The sequence below is a fragment of the Amphiura filiformis genome, chromosome 14 (genome assembly GCF_039555335.1).
Source record: "Amphiura filiformis chromosome 14, Afil_fr2py, whole genome shotgun sequence".
Taxonomy (NCBI): Eukaryota; Metazoa; Echinodermata; class Ophiuroidea; order Amphilepidida; family Amphiuridae; genus Amphiura; species Amphiura filiformis.
The window spans coordinates 58,151,802-58,173,217 of NC_092641.1; the positions used below are offsets into that span (position 1 = coordinate 58,151,802).

At 37.1% G+C, this 21,416-nt stretch overlaps 1 protein-coding gene across 1 annotated transcript; it reads left to right on the forward strand.

Moving 5' to 3' along the window:
- The first annotated feature begins 4,947 nt into the window (after positions 1–4,947).
- LOC140169097 (uncharacterized) lies at positions 4,948–17,547 on the forward strand. Its single transcript, XM_072192369.1, has 9 exons — positions 4,948–5,057; positions 6,079–6,134; positions 7,584–7,878; positions 12,550–12,891; positions 13,238–13,303; positions 13,572–13,637; positions 13,849–13,914; positions 15,092–15,323; positions 17,130–17,547. Exons 1-9 carry the CDS (start codon positions 5,006–5,008, stop codon positions 17,311–17,313), a joined length of 1,359 nt encoding a protein of 452 aa, XP_072048470.1. The 5' UTR covers positions 4,948–5,005; the 3' UTR covers positions 17,314–17,547.
- The last annotated feature ends 3,869 nt before the right edge of the window (positions 17,548–21,416 follow it).

Below are 21,416 nucleotides of genomic sequence, written 5' to 3' on the forward strand. Positions count from 1 at the left end.
CGGCCCTATGTTTTAGCGTTTGGGGCCCTGGGGCCCATATTATGTGACACATAGGGTTCATATATACATAAAACAATATAATGCTGAAGACCTATTAGTGTACCAAATCTAAACCCTGTCGCTACTTTATTTGTTGAGAAACGACCGGCCCTTTGTTTTAACATTTGGGCCTCTGGGGCCCCTAGCCTTAAACATCTGGGGCCAAAATGGGCAGAAGACACATTACAACTTAGGGCCCATACATGTGCCAGATATGAGCCCTAGTGCCCTTGTAGTTTTATAGCTAGCCTTGTTAACCTGTTGCCCTTATTTTAACATTTGGGGCCCTGGGGCCCATAATATATGACATATGGGACTCATGTATACTTGTATATATAGAGTACCCCTGGCTCTATCAGTGTACCAACTCAGGGCCCGAGGCTGCTTCATTTAATGAGAAACCGCATGCTTTGTATTTTTACATTTGGGCCCCTGGGGCCCGTGACCTTGACCTCTGGGGCCCAGATGTGCAAAGGATAAATCTACGGGGTAGGGCCCATAAGTGTACTACATTGTAGTTTTAGCGCTAGCTTTGTCAATCTGTTACCCCTTGTTTTAACATTTGGGGCCCTGGGGCCCATAATATATGACATATGGGGTTCATGTATACTTGTATATATAGAGTACCCCTGGGGCTATCAGTGTACCAACTCAGGCCCCTGAGGCTGCTTCATTTGATGAGAAACGGCATGCTTTGTATTTTTACATTTGGGCCCCTGGGGCCTGTGACCTCCTCTGGGGCCAAGATGGGCAAAGGATAAATCTACGGGGTAGGGCCCATAAGTGTACCCCATATGGGCCCTGTGGCCCTTGTAGTTTTAGCGCTAGCCTTGACAGAATGTTGTGTTTGATGGAGGAAAAGGAGAAGTAGAAGGAGAAGAAACCATACTAGAAGGCTATATATTTGTACACAAATACGGCTATACCCGCATGTTATCGGTCTACCCAAACTTACAGTCCTTATTTGCTGAGGACTTAAAATAAAGAAATTGTAAAAAAGTCGCCCAATTGGGCAGAAAATGTGTAAAAAGTGAAAGTCCAAGTCACAAGCTTTAATTGAATGTAGGTTGCACTATCGTAGCACTTAAAATAAAGAAATTGTAAAAAGTCCCCGTTTCCAGAGGGAGTATGTAAATTAGATGGAACAGCCATTTCAGAGGGAGTATGTAAATTAAACGGAACAGCCTTTTTGGGGACATTTCAGAGGGAGTATGTAAATTAAATGGAACAGCCAATTGGTAATAGTCTCTCTTACTCACAGTGAGGCTATGCAATATGATTCAGGGGAAACTATTCCAGAGGGAGTATGTAAATTAAATGGAACAGCCATTTCAGAGGGAGTATGTAAATTATACGGAACAGCCTTTTGGGGCCATTTCAGAGGGAGTATGTAAATTAAATGGAACAGCCAATGGGTATGTAATTTAACTGGAACAGCCTTAACGCTTCACGCTGGTATTTCCAATTATGATAATACAATCTGTCTGTTTAGTCCTACGTGTGTGGGGTGGATGGGTGTGTGGGTGTTAGTAACAATATACTTCTCAGGTGCTATCTGTGTACATATTCTGAGCACAGGAAGCTGCTTTCTTTGATGAGAAACGGTGGCCCTTTGTTTTAACATTTGGGGCCCTGGGGCCCAATATATATGACTTATGGGGCTCATGTACATATGTTAAAGTATGATTCTCAAGTGCTATCAGTAGACTCAAGCTGGGCATTGTAGCTGCTTTATTTACTGAGTAACGGCCGGCCCTATGTTTTAGCGTTTGGGGCCCTGGGGCCCATATTATGTGACATATGGGGATTATATATACATATGACAATATAATACTAAAGACCTATCTGTGTACCAAATCTGAACCATGTAGCTGCTTTCTTTACTGAGTAATGGCTGGCCCTATGTTTTAGCATTTGGGGCCCTGGGGCCCATATTATGTGGTATATGGGGCTCATATGTACATATAACAATGTAATTCTCAGGTGCAATCTGTGTACAAACTCTGAGCCCTAAAGCTGCTTTAATTGATGAGAAACGGCCGGCCCTTTGTTTTAACATGTGGGGCCCTGGGGCCCATATTTTTTTTTTTACTTATGAGGCTCATGTACATAATGTTGAAGTATAATTCTCAAGTGCTATCAGTAAACTCAAGCTGGGCATTGTAGCTGCTTTATTTACTGAGTAACGGCCGGCCCTATGTTTTAGCGTTTGGGGCCTTGGGGCCCATATTATGTGACGTATGGGGGTTATACATACATTTGACAATATAATACTAAAGACCTACCTGTGTACCAAATCTGAACCCTGTAGCTACTTTATTTGTTGAGAAACGACCGGCCCTTTGTTTTAACATTTGGGCCTCTGGGGCCCCTAGCCTTAAACATCTGGGGCCAAAATGGGCAGAAGACACATTACAACTTAGGGCCCATACATGTGCCACATATGAGCCCTAGTGCCCTTGTAGTTTTATAGCTAGCCTTGTTAACCTGTTGCCCCTTATTTTAACTTTTGGGGCCCTGGGCCCCTTCGCATGCGGGTATAAGGAGGAGGAGAAGAAACCACAGGATGGGAAGATACCCTGCATGCTATTGCATGCGGGTATAACCACAGGATGGGAAGATACCCTGCATGCTATTGCATGCGGGTATAACAAGCTGGACATTGTAGCTGCTTTATTTACTGAGTAACGACCGGCCCTATGTTTTAGCGTTTGGGGCCCTGGGGCCCATATTATGTGACACATAGGGTTCATATATACATAAAACAATATAATGCTGAAGACCTATTAGTGTACCAAATCTAAACCCTGTCGCTACTTTATTTGTTGAGAAACGACCGGCCCTTTGTTTTAACATTTGGGCCTCTGGGGCCCCTAGCCTTAAACATCTGGGGCCAAAATGGGCAGAAGACACATTACAACTTAGGGCCCATACATGTGCCACATATGAGCCCTAGTGCCCTTGTAGTTTTATAGCTAGCCTTGTTAACCTGTTGCCCTTATTTTAACTTTTGGGGCCCTGGGGCCCATAATATATAACATGTGGGGCTTATGTATACTTGTATATATAGAGTACCCTGGCTCTATCAGTGTACCAACTCAGGGCCCGAGGCTGCTTCATTTAACGAGAACCCGCATGCTTTGTATTTTTACATTTGGGCCCCTGGGGCCCGTGACCTTGACCTCTGGGGCCCAGATGTGCAAAGGATAAATCTACGAGGTAGGGCCCATAAGTGTACTACATATGGGCCCTGGGGCCCTTGTAGTTTTAGCGCTAGCTTTGTCAATCTGTTACCCCTTGTTTTAACATTTGGGGCCCTGGGGCCCATAATATATGACATATGGGGTTCATGTATACTTGTATATATAGAGTACCCCTGGGGCTATCAGTGTACCAACTCAGGCCCCTGAGGCTGCTTCATTTGATGAGAAACGGCATGCTTTGTATTTTTACATTTGGGCCCCTGGGGCCTGTGACCTTGACCTCTGGGGCCAAGATGGGCAAAGGATAAATCTACAGGGTAGGGCCCATAAGTGTACCACATATGGGCCCTGTGGCCCTTGTAGTTTTAGCGCTAGCCTTGACAGAATGTTGTGTTTGATGGAGGAAAAGGAGAAGGAGGAGAAGAAACCATAGAATGGCAATATACCCGTTCATGCTTCGCATACGGGTATAAGAATGGCAATATACCCGTTCATGCTTCGCATACGGGTATAAACACACAGATATTAGCGCTAATTATGACAACAGGGTAAGGGACAGCAGATCATAATCCCTGCTGGATTCAATCGTTTTTATCTGATCCCGCATTGACGTTATCATCTGAAAAACGGTGAGTGTTCTTTTGACCTTCTTGTTCTATCCTGAGTAAATCTTACTTCAAATGAGATAAACGAATAATCTGGCAAACTGAACAACCTTGGCTCTGCCAACCTACCCACATCCCTCAAATCTGCCTGTAACCTGCCTAGTAATTCATTTAATAGTTTTACTGAAGTACTGAAGTATGTTTGCACGTTTTACTAAGGGGTGGGTGCAACTCCCCTCACTTTATGGATCTCTATGAAACCCCATATGATGTTATATTTGCTACCAAAAGATAGCTAAGGGTATGCTCTATCCAGTTATACTAAAATAAGTACCAACATTCTCCATAAAGCGATATAGAGAATGGCTAAATATGAAAGAAAATCCCTAATCTAATCTAAACAATGTTATCAAATTTTAACTCAATATTAATGAGAATATTTTTATAAGAGCTATAAGCATCTGCCAGCTGTGTCAATCCCCCCTCACACATGTACGGTTGTATGTCAAACATTTTGTAATAATGAGCGCAAAAAGATGTTTCTAAGATTAACTTAAAGGCCTATTCAACGACTTGCTGTGAAAAATATTTTGGCCATCTGCACCACCAAATGATCAGCAACTATACCGGCCGATTTGATCGCATAAAACATGTATAAAAATCGTTCTGAAAGTGTAAATAGCTATCTACGCAGTACCATGCCGAATTCGACAGCCTGCTCCTGTGATTAGAAGAAAAAGAAACGGAAGTAAAACAGTACGAACGTATATTTATTGTATCTTCATTTTGATATCCGATTTTGTTTGTACATGTATCAAACTGCTTTCACGTTTACCAATTTTCTGTTTCCAATCCATAGAATATCTATTCATGTTCCATAAATTTAAAAATATAAATAATAATGAGGGATAAGATTTGCGATACGCACCTCTCCGCACCTCTGTTCGAGGCGAATGTAATAAACTGGAAAATAAATGTTCAGCTATAAGAGTTCCCTTACAAACATGCTTGAATTAACACTAAGTTTTGAATGGTGTGCCTGTCATTTTGACACTAAGTTTTGTCTTTTCCTCCTAGGTTTTGATTTGAACAGTGTTTCTCATAATTTTCTACACACGTGGAACACCGGGCAAGGTCCCAGTGCTGACAGTCAAAAGCATGGAGGTTGTCAACTGTCTTCTTTGTTTCATCTTAGTCACTTCTTTACCAGGTAAGTTGCCTTGCAGGGGGTATCGAACCAACCAGTCCACAAATCATTGCACCAATCAAGCTAATCCAAATACTTCCATTCCCAAACGTCTCAGAGCAAGGCTGTGTCGCAAGGAGGTAAATAATACGTTACTGTGTGGATAATTTATGTTGATCTTGCTCGAAACTAAGAACAAATTATTTACTAGGTGTAATTTTAAAGACATTTTAAAAGGAAATGGTAATACAATTTTATTGATTTTTTTGATGTACATTTCCTGTATGTTATCTTATGTTAGGTCTTAAACGGGTTTTTTTGGTAGTAAAATAATGTTTTTATAGTGACACACATCACTAACAGATTCGAGGGGCATGATTACCTGCTTTAGCGTTTTCTGAAACATGTTGACATTTATTTTAATAAGACATTATAGCAATTTGTTAGTAATTCAAAATAAACCATGAGCAAAACATATTTCTAAAATATAAATTATTGCAGTATTTGACCAGATATAATTTTCCCGATATTCCTGTGTAATTCCCACGTTTGGCAGGAAATGACCAACCCTTGCTATCCAACTATGATAATACTTGATGTTGCACAAGTATAGAAACAGGTAAAATCACCATCGAAAAGTGAAAAATAAAGAAAGAAAGAAACAGCAGACAATCCATTCTTTCAACATTTTATTAACTACAGATAGATTATATTTAATACTATTTTAGAATGCTCAAAGACTTGTTATGAGCATGTATACCGTAAAACCTCGTCAACAAGCATATAGAGTGTCATTGATGAATTAATAAATTAATCCAAGTGCCATCCATCGACAAAATTATAACTTATGGAGTTTGCGCAAATAAATTACCTATACACGCATAATCAAATAAGACCAATCTATTGTATTTTATATGTACGGTTAATGGCATTATGTTAAATGGTTTATGAGGATGGTCATGTCTCATGCTGGTCAGCAATTCCACGATTAAATCTTAAAATATTGTTTTAACAAAGTCCGCATTTATCACACTCTCTTTCTTAGTATGCTTTTGTACTACATATATTACGACCACTTCCGGCAGCATCACAAACGGTCAGGTATGTTAGTACTTATCATTTGAACCAAGAAACCTGTGAAATGGGGATACTTTTAGGCTCTATGTATGCTTTCAATAGCCCAGTTGGTTACCCCTGCCCTTGTTGTCGCGCCTGCCCAACACCTTTTGCAGGCTTCAGAACTACAAGTTCAACGGTATCATACTAGTCAATACTATACCGTAGAATTTCATCTACAAACATACCTCTACACGAGTGTTTCGAGTTTGAGCAACTATATTACTGACATAGGCGGCTGTACAGACGTGCATCATAAGACCAATCTATTGTAAAATTGTGTAAAAGGGTGTAATAATGTCATCCTTATATACTAGTATATATTCTTTATACATATTTTATTAGCTAACCTTTGTCCTGGTACCTTCCAGAAACCAATACAACCATTAGGCAATCATTGTAAAAGGCATCTGGACATTTTGTGAATTTCAGTTTTGTTGTCAGTACATGTGACCCCTGTCATTCCGTCAATTAAAGTTTGTTCGGCTTTTATTAATTAGGCGGAAATTATTCGGCTTTTCTTACTGCGCGAGTCAATAAACTCCCAACTCACGCTCGGGTTAATTCATATAAGCGTGCGCCGGTCACGCATAACGCAACGCTCAACTAGCGTAAGTACTGTACCCAACGGTGTTATGAGTCTTATTTTTTACGCCTTATATAAACCGAACAAACTTTAGCTTGATCTTACTTATTTCATACAAAAACATTGCATTACGTAATGGGAATTCGACAGGATTTTAGGATTTTGGATGAATGTTTAAATTACAGTTTATCGAAATCATCCTTTTCAGCGATGTTGTAATACTTTGGGCCAGTGTGTGTAGACACGCAGCTCATGCCAAACCTTAAGAGATTGAAGTTCGTCTCACACGCGGACCAGAGGATGATTTAAGTACTACCCACCACCCCACTGTGTTTATCGTGCAGCAAGCGAGCAGTGTGAACATGACACCACTACTTTGCTATGCTGCATAGAAGTGCATGGTTAAATTTGAATTTGTACAGTTATATTTACATAAAAAACGTTGTGAAGATGCTGATCGATTTCATATTTTATGTTATCTACAGAAGGTGTGAATTATCCTTTATGCATACATCACTTTTGTTCTGAAATCGACCAAGTAATAATGACACACGCACAATTCTTAAACAACATCTTTTGCACAGAATTCAATGGGATTTGAAAAGTAAAGTGGCAGTTGAAACTCTAGTGATAACACGTTTGCAGTGCATGATGGGGCTTCCTTAAATCATCCTCTGCACGCGGACGTAACACTTCAGTTTTATCGACATTTCCGAAAAAAGGATGGTTTGATGATATGCTTCTCGATTTATCACATTTTTAAACGACTTCAAAAAACGACACTGATTTGTTTGGTCCTCGACGGACATCTGAATGTTACTTTAATACATGTACCACTTTATTTACAGCTGGCTGTAAACAGCGGTTCTTCCATATCACTGATTTGCACCGTCAACAAGGGTATGAATGGTGAAGATGGCAGTGCATTGTGGGATCGCTCATCAATCCCTTTAACATATAACGATAATTTACTACAAGATGCGGATAAATATGGAATCACTAAACGAGACAGCCCTACTGGCAATCACACACGGTATATTTTGACGATCCGCCGTGTTACTTTGATGGACGAGGGTAACTACACGTGTCAGAATATAAAGGTCACTCCTCCGGAAACTCGGGGTGTACACGTTTCTGTTTCTTGTAAGTACAGCACATAATGCACTATTTTCGAATTCTTACTCTCTCATACGATAATTTCCCTCTTTTGATAGCTTCCTTTATAGAATAAATAAGTATTAATAAGTATTTTATAACTTAGTTATCGAATACATCATTATGCTTTCAAAGTGTTTGATGCACCATATCAAAGAAGCTAATCATTGTCACATTTTCACAACCACAACAAATTTACTAAGACCATTAATTGCAATTCTGGGTAAAAACCACATGTGCCTGCTAACGGTCAAAAATTTTTATTGCATGAGGTGAAAGGGCTTTGGTAGTAGGTTACAAAAAGTCACATCAAAAATTCCTCCGGAGCTTGTTGCCGTAGCAACGGCAGTTTTTATGATTTTCGTGATTTTTGCTTATTTTGGGGTGAAAATAAGGGAAAATATGTACTTTTCTGAATTGCTCCTGACTTTAAATTTGAGGTCACATTAAAAAAGCAACCTTACCACCATAAAGTATTATTTTTGTGCTTTCCCCAGATGCAAGAAATATTTCAATAATATTTCTCCATGTGCAATTTTAGGGCTGGGCAACATTGCCAATTAAGCACTTTTGAAAAAATGCAATTTTTACCCTATCTTTGAAGTCTGAAAACTAATTTTGCTTGAGCACCCAGAATTATTTCCTCTTTGATGGTACTTGAGCAGACATTGCCCCTTTCAAATTTGGTAAAAAATCTCTGGGGCTATTTGACCTGTAAAGCCAGTGTTGCCAGAAAGTTTGATAATTTTCAAAAATGCATTTTTCGAAATAATGCATTTTTCTACATGTTTACTCATGTAACCTTTAATACCACCAACTTAATTGAAATATTTGCACACTTTGCACACATGATTAGACACACACTGCAACGGAAGCAACACTTTGCGGCTGGGGACAAGTCCTGTCCTGCAAAAACCGGTATTGCCAAAAAATCTTACTTCATTAATCCAAATTTCCAATTTGTGCATTTTACAATATTATGTATTAAGTTTATACTATCAATGTTAGTTGAATATAATGTGCATTTAAACATCATCTGATACAATACATGTTCAGACACATGGGCAAGTTTCTCGACAGGTGGCTTAGTAAGCCTTAGGCTTAGGCGACCTTGAGGATACTATAGGCTAAAGCCTAGTTTGACCCAAAATAGTAATTTTACAATTTTTACATTTTTTTGAAATATGACAAATGCATCTTGGAAAGTGTATCAGTTTATTAAGATGGATGTTAAATCAAAAAAGTGACCTATGATTTTGACCTATGACCTCTTGTAATTCATAAGCAGGCCTAAAATGCCGGTTTTCAATGATATTGTTCATTTTGGGTAAAAATGGACCCTTTTTACCATTTTTAGCAATTTTTTGCATTACAAAAGTTTTAAATTACACTTAACTTTATTGATAAATAGGGCTTCTTTAATTTTAGGCTATTGAGAGAATTCAACAAGTATGCAGTTTCCATGGCAACGACCATTAACATGATTAATGCTCATTTTTAAGCAAATATCTGTGAAATAGAGCTAATTTCCCAGTAAAATTAGCAAAAAATGGGCGTAAAAGGCCGTTTCCTTGTAAACTGGCATCTCTTTGAATTCTCCTAATAGCTTAAAATGTTATGCCAATCAAACAATATTTTAGGCTTTATGATAATCCTGTTAATGAGAATACACGAAACTGCTGATTCTTGATTACGAATCCACAAGGCATAGCCGAGTGAACTCGTATCAAGGAATAACAGTTTCAAGTGTATTCGCTGATTTAAACCATTGCTTTATACTAACAATACACTCTAAAACTGGATTCTTGCATAGAAACGTGTCAAGTGTTCATTCGTAGAAAATAATCTTCAGTAATGAATAGACGTCATAGCAATGGTTTAAGTACATTTTCCAGACATAATTTGTGTGATCTAGCCTGTAAATATATCAGATATTTTGTGTAATCTATTATGAGAATGATGAGTTTTAAACCTGACTCAACAGGCTTTCGTAGACTACATCTACACAATTTTTAGCGAAACATGGCACACAAGGCTAACAAAGAATCGAGGCTATATATTGTAGATGAATCCAATTTCATGCATTCCTACACCTCAATGGCAGCCATAGCTGGCCATAGCTGCCCCCCTTAGGTCTATCCCACCTGAAATGTGAAATGATATGGCCTTGGCAGTGGCGGATCCAGGGCAGTCAGAGGGGGATTTGAGAAAAATAGAGAAAAATGTACGAAATGGAGTGGCCCTCCCGTCCCACTCGGGCCCTGCATATTGGCGGGCCCGCAGTAATTTTCACATGCGTTTAGGACAAGGACCCGCCTTCAAGCAATGCCTAAAATAATCGCCTTTCCTCCCTTTTCTCTTCTCTTTTTCCCCTTCCCCTTTCTCTTCTCTTCGCTCCTTTTTTTTTTTTTTTTGGGGGGGCGGCCGGAATGAGGGGGCCGGGCCCACTGCCCCTCCCCCAAATCCGCGCCGGGGTCTTGGCGGGGATATGAAACTGCTCCCCCTTCCACCGAATGATCATACCATGATACTTTTGGAATGACAATTTTTAACCAAATTGATAGCATATAGGCCTACACATACAGATAGAAAATTATCTTGAGGATTGTGTTAGAAATAAGGGGAAATAGGGAAAATAGGGAGTGTTTTAATTGCAACAGCCTATCATGACCCACTAGCTTCTTCACCAGTTGGATTATTATTTGCATTGTAAACATGGTAAATATTGTCTGCACGGTTGTTTCGATGTGATGTTACCTTTCCACCCTGGACAAGTATATCTTCAACAGGTCCTGTATCAACGTAAAAGTAGAAGTCAAATTGATGGTATCAGAACGGATGTCTTAATTTAGGAGAGAAATTCAATAAGGGTGTCAAATAATGCAAATGTCAATATTGATGCCCCGATGGGAGTTTGAAGTTTATATTATTGTGCGTATCATTAATTTTACATGGCTACGTTTTCAAACAAATGCACGCATGTTTCACGAACTCAAAAATTACGGGGAAGCCTGTGGGTAAATTAATTGTCATATAATCTGGCAATACCATCATTGCCTAAGTTTCAAAACCTGTTTGTGATGGTGGTTAAAAGGGTCCATTTTTGCCCAAAATGACCAAAATCATTAAAAACCTGCATTTTAGGCCTACTTATGAATTCCAAGAGGTCATAGGTAAAAAAAGGTCACAGAAAAATATTGTGATTTACTTTTTTTTGACCCAAACGTCCATCTTAGTAAGCTGATACACTTTTTTATGGTGCATATATCATTTTCCAAAAAATTTTCTATGTAAAAATTACTATTGTGGGTCAAAAGCAGGCTTAGTATCCTCTAGGTCGCCAAGCCTAAGGCTTACTAAGCCACCTGTCGAGAAACTCGCCCATGTGTCTGAACCTGTATTGTATCAGATGATGTTTAAATGCACATTATATTCAACTAACATTGATACTATAAAATTAATTGAATAAATAATTGTAAAATGCACAAATTGGAAATTTGGATTAATAAAATATGATTTTCTGGCAATACCGGTTTTTTTGCAGGACAGGACTTGAACCCAGCCTCAAAGTGTTGCTTCCGTTGCAGTGTGTGTCTAATCATGTGTGCAAAGTGTGCAAATATTTCAATTAAGTTGGTGGTATTAAAGGTTACATGAGTAAATATGTAGGAAATGCATTATTTTGAAAAATGCATTTTTTGAAAATTATCAAACTTTCTGGCAACACTGGCTTTACAGGTCAAATAGCCCCAGAGATTTTTTACCAAATTTGGAAGGGGCAATGTCTGCCCAAGTACCAACAAAGATAGGGTAAAAATTGCATTTTTTCAAAAGTGCTAAATTGGCAATGTTGCCCAGCCCTAAAATTGCACATGGGGAAATATTATTGAAATATTTTTGCATCTGGGGAAAGCACAAAGACAATACTTTATGGTGGTAAGGTTACTTTTTTAATGTGACCTCACATTTAAAGTCAGGAGCAATTCAGAAAAGTACATATTTTCCTTATTTTCACCCCAAAATAAGCAAAAATCACGAAAATCATAAAAACTGCCGTTGCTACGGCAACAAGCTCCGGAGGAATTTTTGATGTGACTTTTTGTAACCTACTACCAAAGCCCTTTCACCTCATGCAATAAAAATTTTTTGACCGTTAGCAGGCACATGTGGTTTTTACCCAGAATTGCAATTAAGTCCATCCTGTTTTTAGCTTGACAACAGTTAACTGCTGGGTTCAAAATCACGAATGGTGCATTAGGTGAAAGTGCCGTATTTAACGTTAGGTTTGGATATTTAATTATTTTCCTTATTTTCCACCCAGCTGGGAAATAATAAAAATAACTAAATATCCAAACCTAACGCGAAATACAGCACCTCCGCGTAATGTGTTATATTTATATTCCTGAGCAAAAGACCCGTAAGGTCCAGGGATATATTGGAACGGCTCTATAGTGATACTTTAGAAACATTACTATGTGTTCATTAAACAATTAAAACAATAATCTCAACCATATGAAGTGAGTATCCTCAAACGGACGTCACAACAGAGCGTGTTCACAGACGAAAATATCGTCATCACCAGTGTGTTATCTCTTAGCATCAAATGAGACTATATCTTTAAATTATCATCTAATTTAACATTTCACTTTTCATATAAAGTTCCTCCCACGAGCTTCAGAATGACACATAATGGCATCGATGTTATGGTGGTGACGGCATTAGAAGGAGAATCATCAGATATAGTTTGCACATCTATTGGTTCCCGACCAGAGACCGATATTTGGTGGTATCATCGCATTAAGGGAGGAAATTTCACAAGGATCACTAATGGTGTGTCACAGAATGCTACAACAAATCCTGATGACACTGCTAGATTTGATACAATCAGTACTTTGCAATATATCAACAGCAAAGAGTTCAATGGTGGAGAACTGAAATGTGAAGTAAACGGAATGGAATGGGCAGATAACGTGGACGCCATTTCTTACTTAAATATACAATGTTAGTGTGTTATTTCTGTTTTATTTCTTAATTTTGTTTTGTATTAAGTTATTTTTAGTACAGCCACAACACAGATACCTCCATTATGAGAGATAAAATATAAGATAGATAAAATGCCATTTATATAGCGTACTATGCGAAGCTTCGATGTAATATACATTAAAACTTGCAAAACAGTATAATATTTTTAATCCATAAAAATTAGTGCTGTATTTTTCTGGAATAGGGAGTAGCCACATATTTTATTATAAAATGCTGTAATCAATCCCATTCAGTCAAAGCCATATTCTATAATTCTATAATATGAGTGTAACTAATATTTAAAAAAACATGTTTCTCCTTTTAGTTGAAGGAACTACGAAAACAAACTTGGCAACTGATGAGCTATTAGATGTGCCGCTTACATACACCGGTATGTTGAAAACTCCCTGAGTATCTTTCAAAATTATAGTCAAGGGATTTTTGACTATATTTTGTACATTGCTAAGACTTTCCAACTTAGTGAGGGCGCACTTACATTTTGTCATCTTAGCTTAAATAAATAACGTTGTTGGTGTTATTTAATGTTTTTTCTATTATTCTACAGCTTTTGCTAGAACGTGTCGTATACTTGATGTTTAATGTCATTAGCAATCATATGTATAACTTAGTAGATAATTAAACATGTATGTGTCTTTTAGATGAATTAACGGCAAAAACAAACTTGGCAACCGAGGAGGTATTAGAAGTGTCGCCAACATACACAGGTAAATGAAAAATGACCCTTGTCATGATTATTATTATGAATCTATCTGCACTTGTTCAGTTCAACTGGTAAAGCAACTTGCTTTTGTTTTGTTTTTTAAATAGTGTAGTGTATTTTATGTGAATGATTATATAATGTTATTTGCAATCAGATTCAACGCACTCTATGTCTATGGATGTTAATACTAATTGGAAATGTATGTTTCCTAATAGATGAAGAAACTGCTAATACAAACTTGGCAACCGAGGAGATGTTAGATGTGTCGCCTGCATACACAGGTAGGGATATTCAGGTGTTTCTTGAAGTCATAATGGATATATAAATGATCTTATTATGAAATAGGTTTATTTTTTTTTCGAACCTGATTTCTTTGCATATTAGTAATGTTTACACATAGCCCAACTTACACAGGAACCAGCCAAATTTGTTATGTTTGTTGGTCAACAGAGCGAATTTTGACATTAAAGTCATATTATGACTTTAGTCCGCCATAGAACTGCATGTTAAGCGGCCAAAATAGCTACATGTAATAGGGTTTCTTTCAGTTTGCGTTGTTATTTGAGTTTAAAATGGAGAGGAACCCTTCCCGCCAGTTATTACTAATATTATTTCAGCACTATTTGGGGGTACAGAATAAATAAATTTGATGGAAATCGTACATTATGGCTTTATGGCTGACAGATGTTTTCCATGGGACATGTAACTTCACAATAGGAGAGTGGGGAACAAGTTCATTCAATCAAATTGGAAATTGCGTCTTTCTTTAAAATAATAGAACAATTAAATTATTACAAAAACGAAAAAATGAGAAGCTTTGTAGTTGTAGTAGTAAGATTAATAATAATTGTGTAAGCTAATTTACCTTTATCATGGTTATCTAATTTGTATGACAAAGGAAGTGGTCAGATGTTAAGTTTTATCTACACCCCTCCACAACGGAAGTGACAAAAGCCATTGCCCCCCGTGGTAGCTTTGACCTTGTATTTCAAAATAACCGATCTTATGCATTTTGGTGGTCAAGGCGACCATTAAGATTTTTTTAGTTGTTCAGTTGAATTTATCATGTCAGAAAACATATCTAGAGACCAAAATCATTGACATTGGGTAATCTTAACCGTTTTAGTAAAAATGCACCTAGCCCAAAGTGCGTTGACCTTTGTCACGTTTCTGACTAAAACTCCGTAACGAAAGGTCACATGTAGAGCAAACTATACCTTTTTGGATTCCTTATGACCAGGGAGTAATTTGGTATACTTTTCAAAAGAATTGGGATCATTTAAATTTGGAACCTTGTTTGACCTTAATTGACCCCTACCTAAAATGCCTGACACTTTGAAGAGGACAGCCTAAGCCAAATATGTTCAGTACCTTTCAGTCATGCCAAAAACACTTTCAAACCTATGTTCCAAGATTTTGTCACGAAACATTAGCATTCTTCTTCTACTAATGTTGCAGTGAATCACGGACAAGGAATGAGGTCGATGTCAGGATTAGGGATACCGATAGGTCAGACCAAAACATCGCCATCATTGTCTTACTCACAAACTCTTCCTATGATGAATAACATTCACAATATCTACATTCATCATTCGTGGAAATCAGCTATAGTTGTTCTCAGTGTTTTGGTAGCTATTCTCTTTGTGGCAATCATAGTAATAGTGTTTGTATTGGCTGCTGTATGGCGCAGGTATGTTTTTGTACAAAACATTAGGCGGACGCCTTATTTAACATTAGCTTTGGACGTTTAATTAAATAAAGAAAATAATTAAATATCCAAAGCTAACGCTAAATATGACGCTTCCGCCTAATGATCGGACCTGTTAAAATAATATAATTGCCGTTTTCGTAAATAGCTAGGTAAATAGTATCCCTATGGAATTAAACTTATCTAACAAGTCACCCGAGATGATTTTGCATGGCGAGTATTTTTGCATGGCTGCTGTATGGCGCAGGTATGTTTTGGTCCTGTAAAAAACATCAGGCGGACGCCGTATTTAACATTAGCTTTGGACATTTAATTATTTTACTGATTTTTCACCCAAGTCACCAGAGATGATTTTGCATGGCGAGTATTTTTTAAACATCTGGACATTTTGTTTAAGCGCACGACCCTTTATCATAATTTGTTTGTTTGTATGTTAAATTGTATGTAATTAAATAATGAGGTTAAATAATAATTAAATAATAACCTCCACGCTATGCGTTTAGCAGGGTCCTCGTCAGTCAATACCGTATTTATCATTTCAATCATTGCATGAGATAAATTATTTGTATTGTAAATTGTATGCCTGTATAGCTAAGCATTATTATATTAATTTATCATGTATACTAATTCACATCATAAACTGTAATATTATATACATTGCCTAGCTTATGTATTCAACTATGCAAGTAAATTGTATGCCTGTATTCTAATATAATCATATTTATATATTATTATTGCTTATATATTACCTTACATCATGAACTGTAATATTATATAATACATTGCTTGTGTATTCAAATTATATTAATTATTACAAATTATTGTTAATACATGATTTCGTTCATATTCTTGCAATTTACTTTAATTAATTATTTCTTATTAATATATTTAATGAATTACTGTACTCAATGTTAATATTGTCTATGATGTATATGTTATTGATTGATGAATAAACTTGAACTTGAAACTTGAACTTGATTTTACTTTTGACCTTTCCTATGTACATATAACCATGATAACTCGGGAACAGTATGCTGCGGGTAAGTCAATCTTCATGACGTCATATTGGCATGGGACCCGTCAATCACTTTCTCCCCAATCAGAGTCAAACATAGACTAAGTGCCCCTCAATATCAATCCCGACGCTATGCCTCTGCTTTGGTATACGAAAACAAAATTTAAGCTATTTTGAACTTTGACCCGTGTCGAGGGCTTCCTGTTTGTTTGAGGATGGAAAGCGTGTTTTTTTGCACCAAAGAGGTTTGGAGTAAGAACCGTAACATACTGGGGAAGCTTTAGGGGCGCGAGCTTCCCCAGGTAAAGTGAAGGGGTGGTGAATATAACAGGGCATCAGAAGAAGAAGAAGGGGCGACAAAAAAAATTATTAAAGAAAAAAGGCTGAAAATTATCAAAAATGTTTGAAATTGTGAAACAAATGTAACTCTACAATTTTGTTTTTGTTTTTAGCTTGTTGGCGCCTATTATCCTTTTTTTACCTCTTCACTTTTTCAAACCATTGAAAAAAAAGTTGGGCCAACCTTTTCTTCGGGCTGATGAAGCGGGCGGCAAAATTCACCTTTTCTCCAGCCCCGGGTAGGAGAGACCTGGGTACGCCACTGCGTAATCATTATGTTTACGTGACCTTTGAAAGCTTGACTAATACAAACACCTCACAATCCCCATGTATATACTATTATGTGTTTGAAATGATTAATCATTTACATTTATCGATAACAAAAGAAGTTTCTTCGGAATCTAACTAACCATGTTGTTATGGCAACCTTGCAGGCAAACACATGGAACATGGCGGGTAAAGCAAAACGCACTGAAATTGAGGGCGCAAGGAGCTCAAAATCAACAAGATGTTTCCTGGATATCTCTACCAAACATTTCCGACGTGAGTGGATACTCCGAGCGTGATCACACTAGCGAGGAGCGCTTTGTAGAACATGAAGATGAATCTCAAGCTTAAGTGTCGATACTGTGCAGATTGGTCTCAAAATTATTCAGAAACGTTAGTATAAAAAATAACAAATAAGGGACATTGTTTTCTGGCAGGGAGTTGTACTCATCCCATGGCACCTACGGACTGTCGGTACATATCGCCACATGAATGCCAGAAAAAAAATTCGCTGATGAAGCTTAGTTTTGATAACGTAGTCATGTGAAGTTGTGAACAAATAATATAAATCATATTGATGCAAAATTGCCCAAAATTGTAGTATTATAAGAATAAGTGTTTGGAGTCTGTTAATTTTGATTTGGAGGAAACCCTTTTTAAAACATATGATATTACTAACAATATAAGGCCGTCGGTACATTTGCAATTGTGTGCACCCTGGTTTCGAAATGTTGACTATCGATATCACTTAGTAGCCGGTATCCAACAAAGGCATCTAACAATTTTTTTGAAAACTATGGCGTGTGAAGTTAAGATAACTCAATTTGCCGACGACACTACAATATTTGTGAGGGATTAAAAGTCAATAGTAAGTGTTATATAAATTCTTGACCGTTTAACAGAAATTTCAGGTTTGCAACTGCAACAAAAAGTGACGCAGTTGTATTGGCGCAAGCAAATGTTGGAAATAAAATCGTTGGTGATATTAATTGGAAATTTGAACTAAACAATAGCGTCAAATTATTATCAGTAGTAGTTAACCCGTCAATTAATATTGAAGAGTTGCCTGCAAATCGGGAACCAAAAATGGACTCAATAGAAAAGTCAATAGGAGCTTGATCAAAGAGAAACCTCTCAATGCTACTGTTGTACTGGCCCTCGTCTCGGTTCATTGTTGTTCCTTGCTTTCCGATGGTGATGGTCTCCTTTATCCATCTTGTGTATTTGTCACTCGCTATTTCAACAATCCAACAATGAACCGAGACGAGGGCTAGTACAACCTAAGTCACATCGATGACGACCTGTTGATGGAGAAATCGTCCGTTGCCAAGCAGCGATCAACAACAGTTGTTCAGCGATCATCACATCAACAGTAGAATTGAGAAAGATAGCTGGTAGCTATCGAAACGTCTGCACGTAAGTGTGTTTAACTTGGACTAGTATATGAAAAAATATACAGTTTTATGGAAAAGTACAATAATAGATTTACCGCAATGATGTAAATAAAGTATATGATGTGTTTTGTTTTAAGTTTGTATGGGGAGGTTCAGAAAATGTTAACCCACTGAGCACTACCTGCCGATCTAACATTGCCACTGACTGGTCAATTACATGATATTTTCGCTTTAATCACCAATCAGAATGGAGCTTTGCAAATAATTCACCCCCAATTTTTTGTGTGGTGAAATCATTCTAACAATGTTGCTGATTGGCCAATTCATTATGAAAACTTCTTTTTGGCCAATCGGCAGGTAGTTCTCATGGGGTTAAGAACAACATTCGTAAATTAGTACGACAGCGGTTTCTTAAAGTGTTTAATTTTAAATTCTTTTTGGACTCATTGAAGCTGTTATGGAATAAAAATAAAAGTTGGTTTCACTAGAAATCAGTACATGGAATGTTTTCTCGTGTATGAAAATTGAAACAAAAAATCACATGATTTTAGATGTTTCCTTGTCTGTTCAAATTTCTCTTCCTTGTTGCTCTTGACAAAGATATGAAACTTTTTGGAAAAAATGAAACAAAAATAACTTGATTTTGTTTCCTTCTCTGCACCACTGATCATGCTGATCATCTCTCTTCCTTGTTGTTGTAGATATCAAAACTTTTGAATATGGGGTTTTATGGATAATAAACACATGTCAAATACTAATGCAACTATAGTTTGATCAGGTCGTAATCGCCGGGAATTGTTAGGCTTCTACCACTACGCTGAAAAGTAGACCCACATTAAGAGTGATTTAATTGACCTGTCTGGTATAAAGTGTACATGTAAAGAAAGTAGACAAAGTATAGGACTTAAGGTTATTAATTATTTTAAACTGTTGTGATTTGGTAGTTCACGGCATCTTACGAATGGTAGTGAGCTTTGGCAAAAATTGCATTGCTCAATTCATAGCGAGCGTATAGAAGAATTAAAATATCACAGATATACTTTATAGGTGCTGCGGTTCTTGAGTTACGTTGTGAAGAGGGCTGAAACAACAACACTTTTGTAAAACGTACATAACTAATTAACAACAATAAATTAAGCAATTTTGCAGAGTATACGATTTGTAGAAAGAACTTTTGCAAAACATCAAGGTGTTAATTTTCAATAATATATTGATCTAGATAATGAAAATCGATTTTAGGTTGCTTCGACCAACAATACCTCGTCTACCCTTAAATTGACAATAATTGATGCTTTTGGTGAGATGTTAAAAGACAATTTAGGAAGATGTGAATACTGTATTATTACACTGTCATCCCAAGAAACCACCACGCAGTGTATACTTTAATGAAACTGCCTTTTAATTCGGAAGCAAAGATATTACAAATACCATATACTTCATGGAATGCAGTTTTATACTTAAGGTTAGCAACTATTTTAAACTGTTGCGATTCAGTATTTCACAGCATCTTGCTAATAGTAGTGAGCTTTGACAAAAATTACATTGATCATTTCACAGCGAGTGTGTAGAAGAATTCAGATAGCACAGATATACGTTTGTAGGTCCCGAAACAACAACACTTTTGTAAAACGTACATAACTCATTAACAACAATAAGTCAAGTATGGTTTCAAAGTATATGATTTGAAGAGCTTATTTCCAAACCGTGTTAAGTCCACTATCCCATGTTTCTGATTTCCCTGTGCGATATTGCAATGTGTTGTGATGCTAGGTATTATAATTTCAGTTGGATGCACCATTACAAAGCAAACAGTGGATGGACGCACAGTAACAATACTGTATGAGGCTTTTGTCTCCCAAATGAGAACAATAGTCTGCATATTGTTATGGTAAATAATAGCTTGTTGATGGTACAACTCATTGTTGCTAATGTCAAACTTGTCAAAGTAATTATGATTGTATCTCACAAGTAAATGAGACACATGGGGTTGTGGACTTAACACGGTTTTGAAATAAGCTTTTCATTTGTAGAATGAACTTTTGCAAAACATTTTAGATTTAGATTTAGATAACAAAAACGATTTTTTGACTGCTTCGACCAACAATACATCGTGTACCCTTGAACTTTATGTACTTAAATCCCAAGTAAACAGGCAGTATCTGCTTCAGATATATGTGATGTGATCAAGCAAAACCAGTCAGAAGTCGGTTACATTGATTTTGAGATATAGCCAAACAAAGGAAGTATTTAATTATGTTTCTCATTATTTTGGAAACTCTTTGACTGATCACATCTTTGAAACTGGTTGTCCAAATTCAATGGTTATTTTTGCCTAACGTAGCTTTGCAAATGCTGTTTGCAATCCCATAAGAAACTGAAAATTGAATAATGTCCGACTTCAGACTGATTTTGGTCAATCACATTATGTGATGTGATCATGAAAATCAGTCAGAAGTCGGAAATATTTTGAGATTCAGCCAAAGAAAGGAAATATTTCCCTTTGTTTTCTCCTGTTTGGAAACTCTTTAAAGGCCCATTCAGTGATTTGCTCATCCGGACGATCGTAAAAATCATCAAAATTCAGATTTTGGTACCTTTGTCATTGTCATAGATATACTAACATAGCCTGCGAGTGGTTCAGCCGAAGGCCGTGTATTTAAGACAAAGTAATACATTTCACACGAATCTGTAATTTAGATACTGACAGTATCTAAATTAGCTACGTGTATTTGACCAGCATAGCAACCAGCTCGAGGAAGGGGAACTGCATTATGCGCACACTGGTAAGGTTATTTTCCCTTTGTAACGTCAACCCGACCAATATTGGATCAACAAGGTATCATTATCAGATACTGCTTGTAAAATTACTCTCTGAATACAAAACAAATCACTCTTTTTATGGAGTGCCTACAGTGGACACTCAAAATTGGTTTTGTTGTTGTTGTTTTGTTGTGTTTTTTGAGTGTGTGTTTGAGTGTTGTTGTTTTTTTTAATGTCACTGCTAGTTCACTCTTTTCAGATATTATTTTAAACTGTAAATCATTGAATTGAATTTATACT

Bases quoted from the DNA above. Each gene is read 5' to 3' on its own strand.
- LOC140169097 (XM_072192369.1), top strand. From the start codon at position 5,006: ATGGAGGTTGTCAACTGTCTTCTTTGTTTCATCTTAGTCACTTCTTTA. The intron at 7,879-12,549 runs GTAAGTACAGCA...TTTCATATAAAG, and splicing joins TGTACACGTTTCTGTTTCTT to TTCCTCCCACGAGCTTCAGA. The intron at 15,324-17,129 runs GTATGTTTTTGT...GCAACCTTGCAG, and splicing joins TTGGCTGCTGTATGGCGCAG to GCAAACACATGGAACATGGC.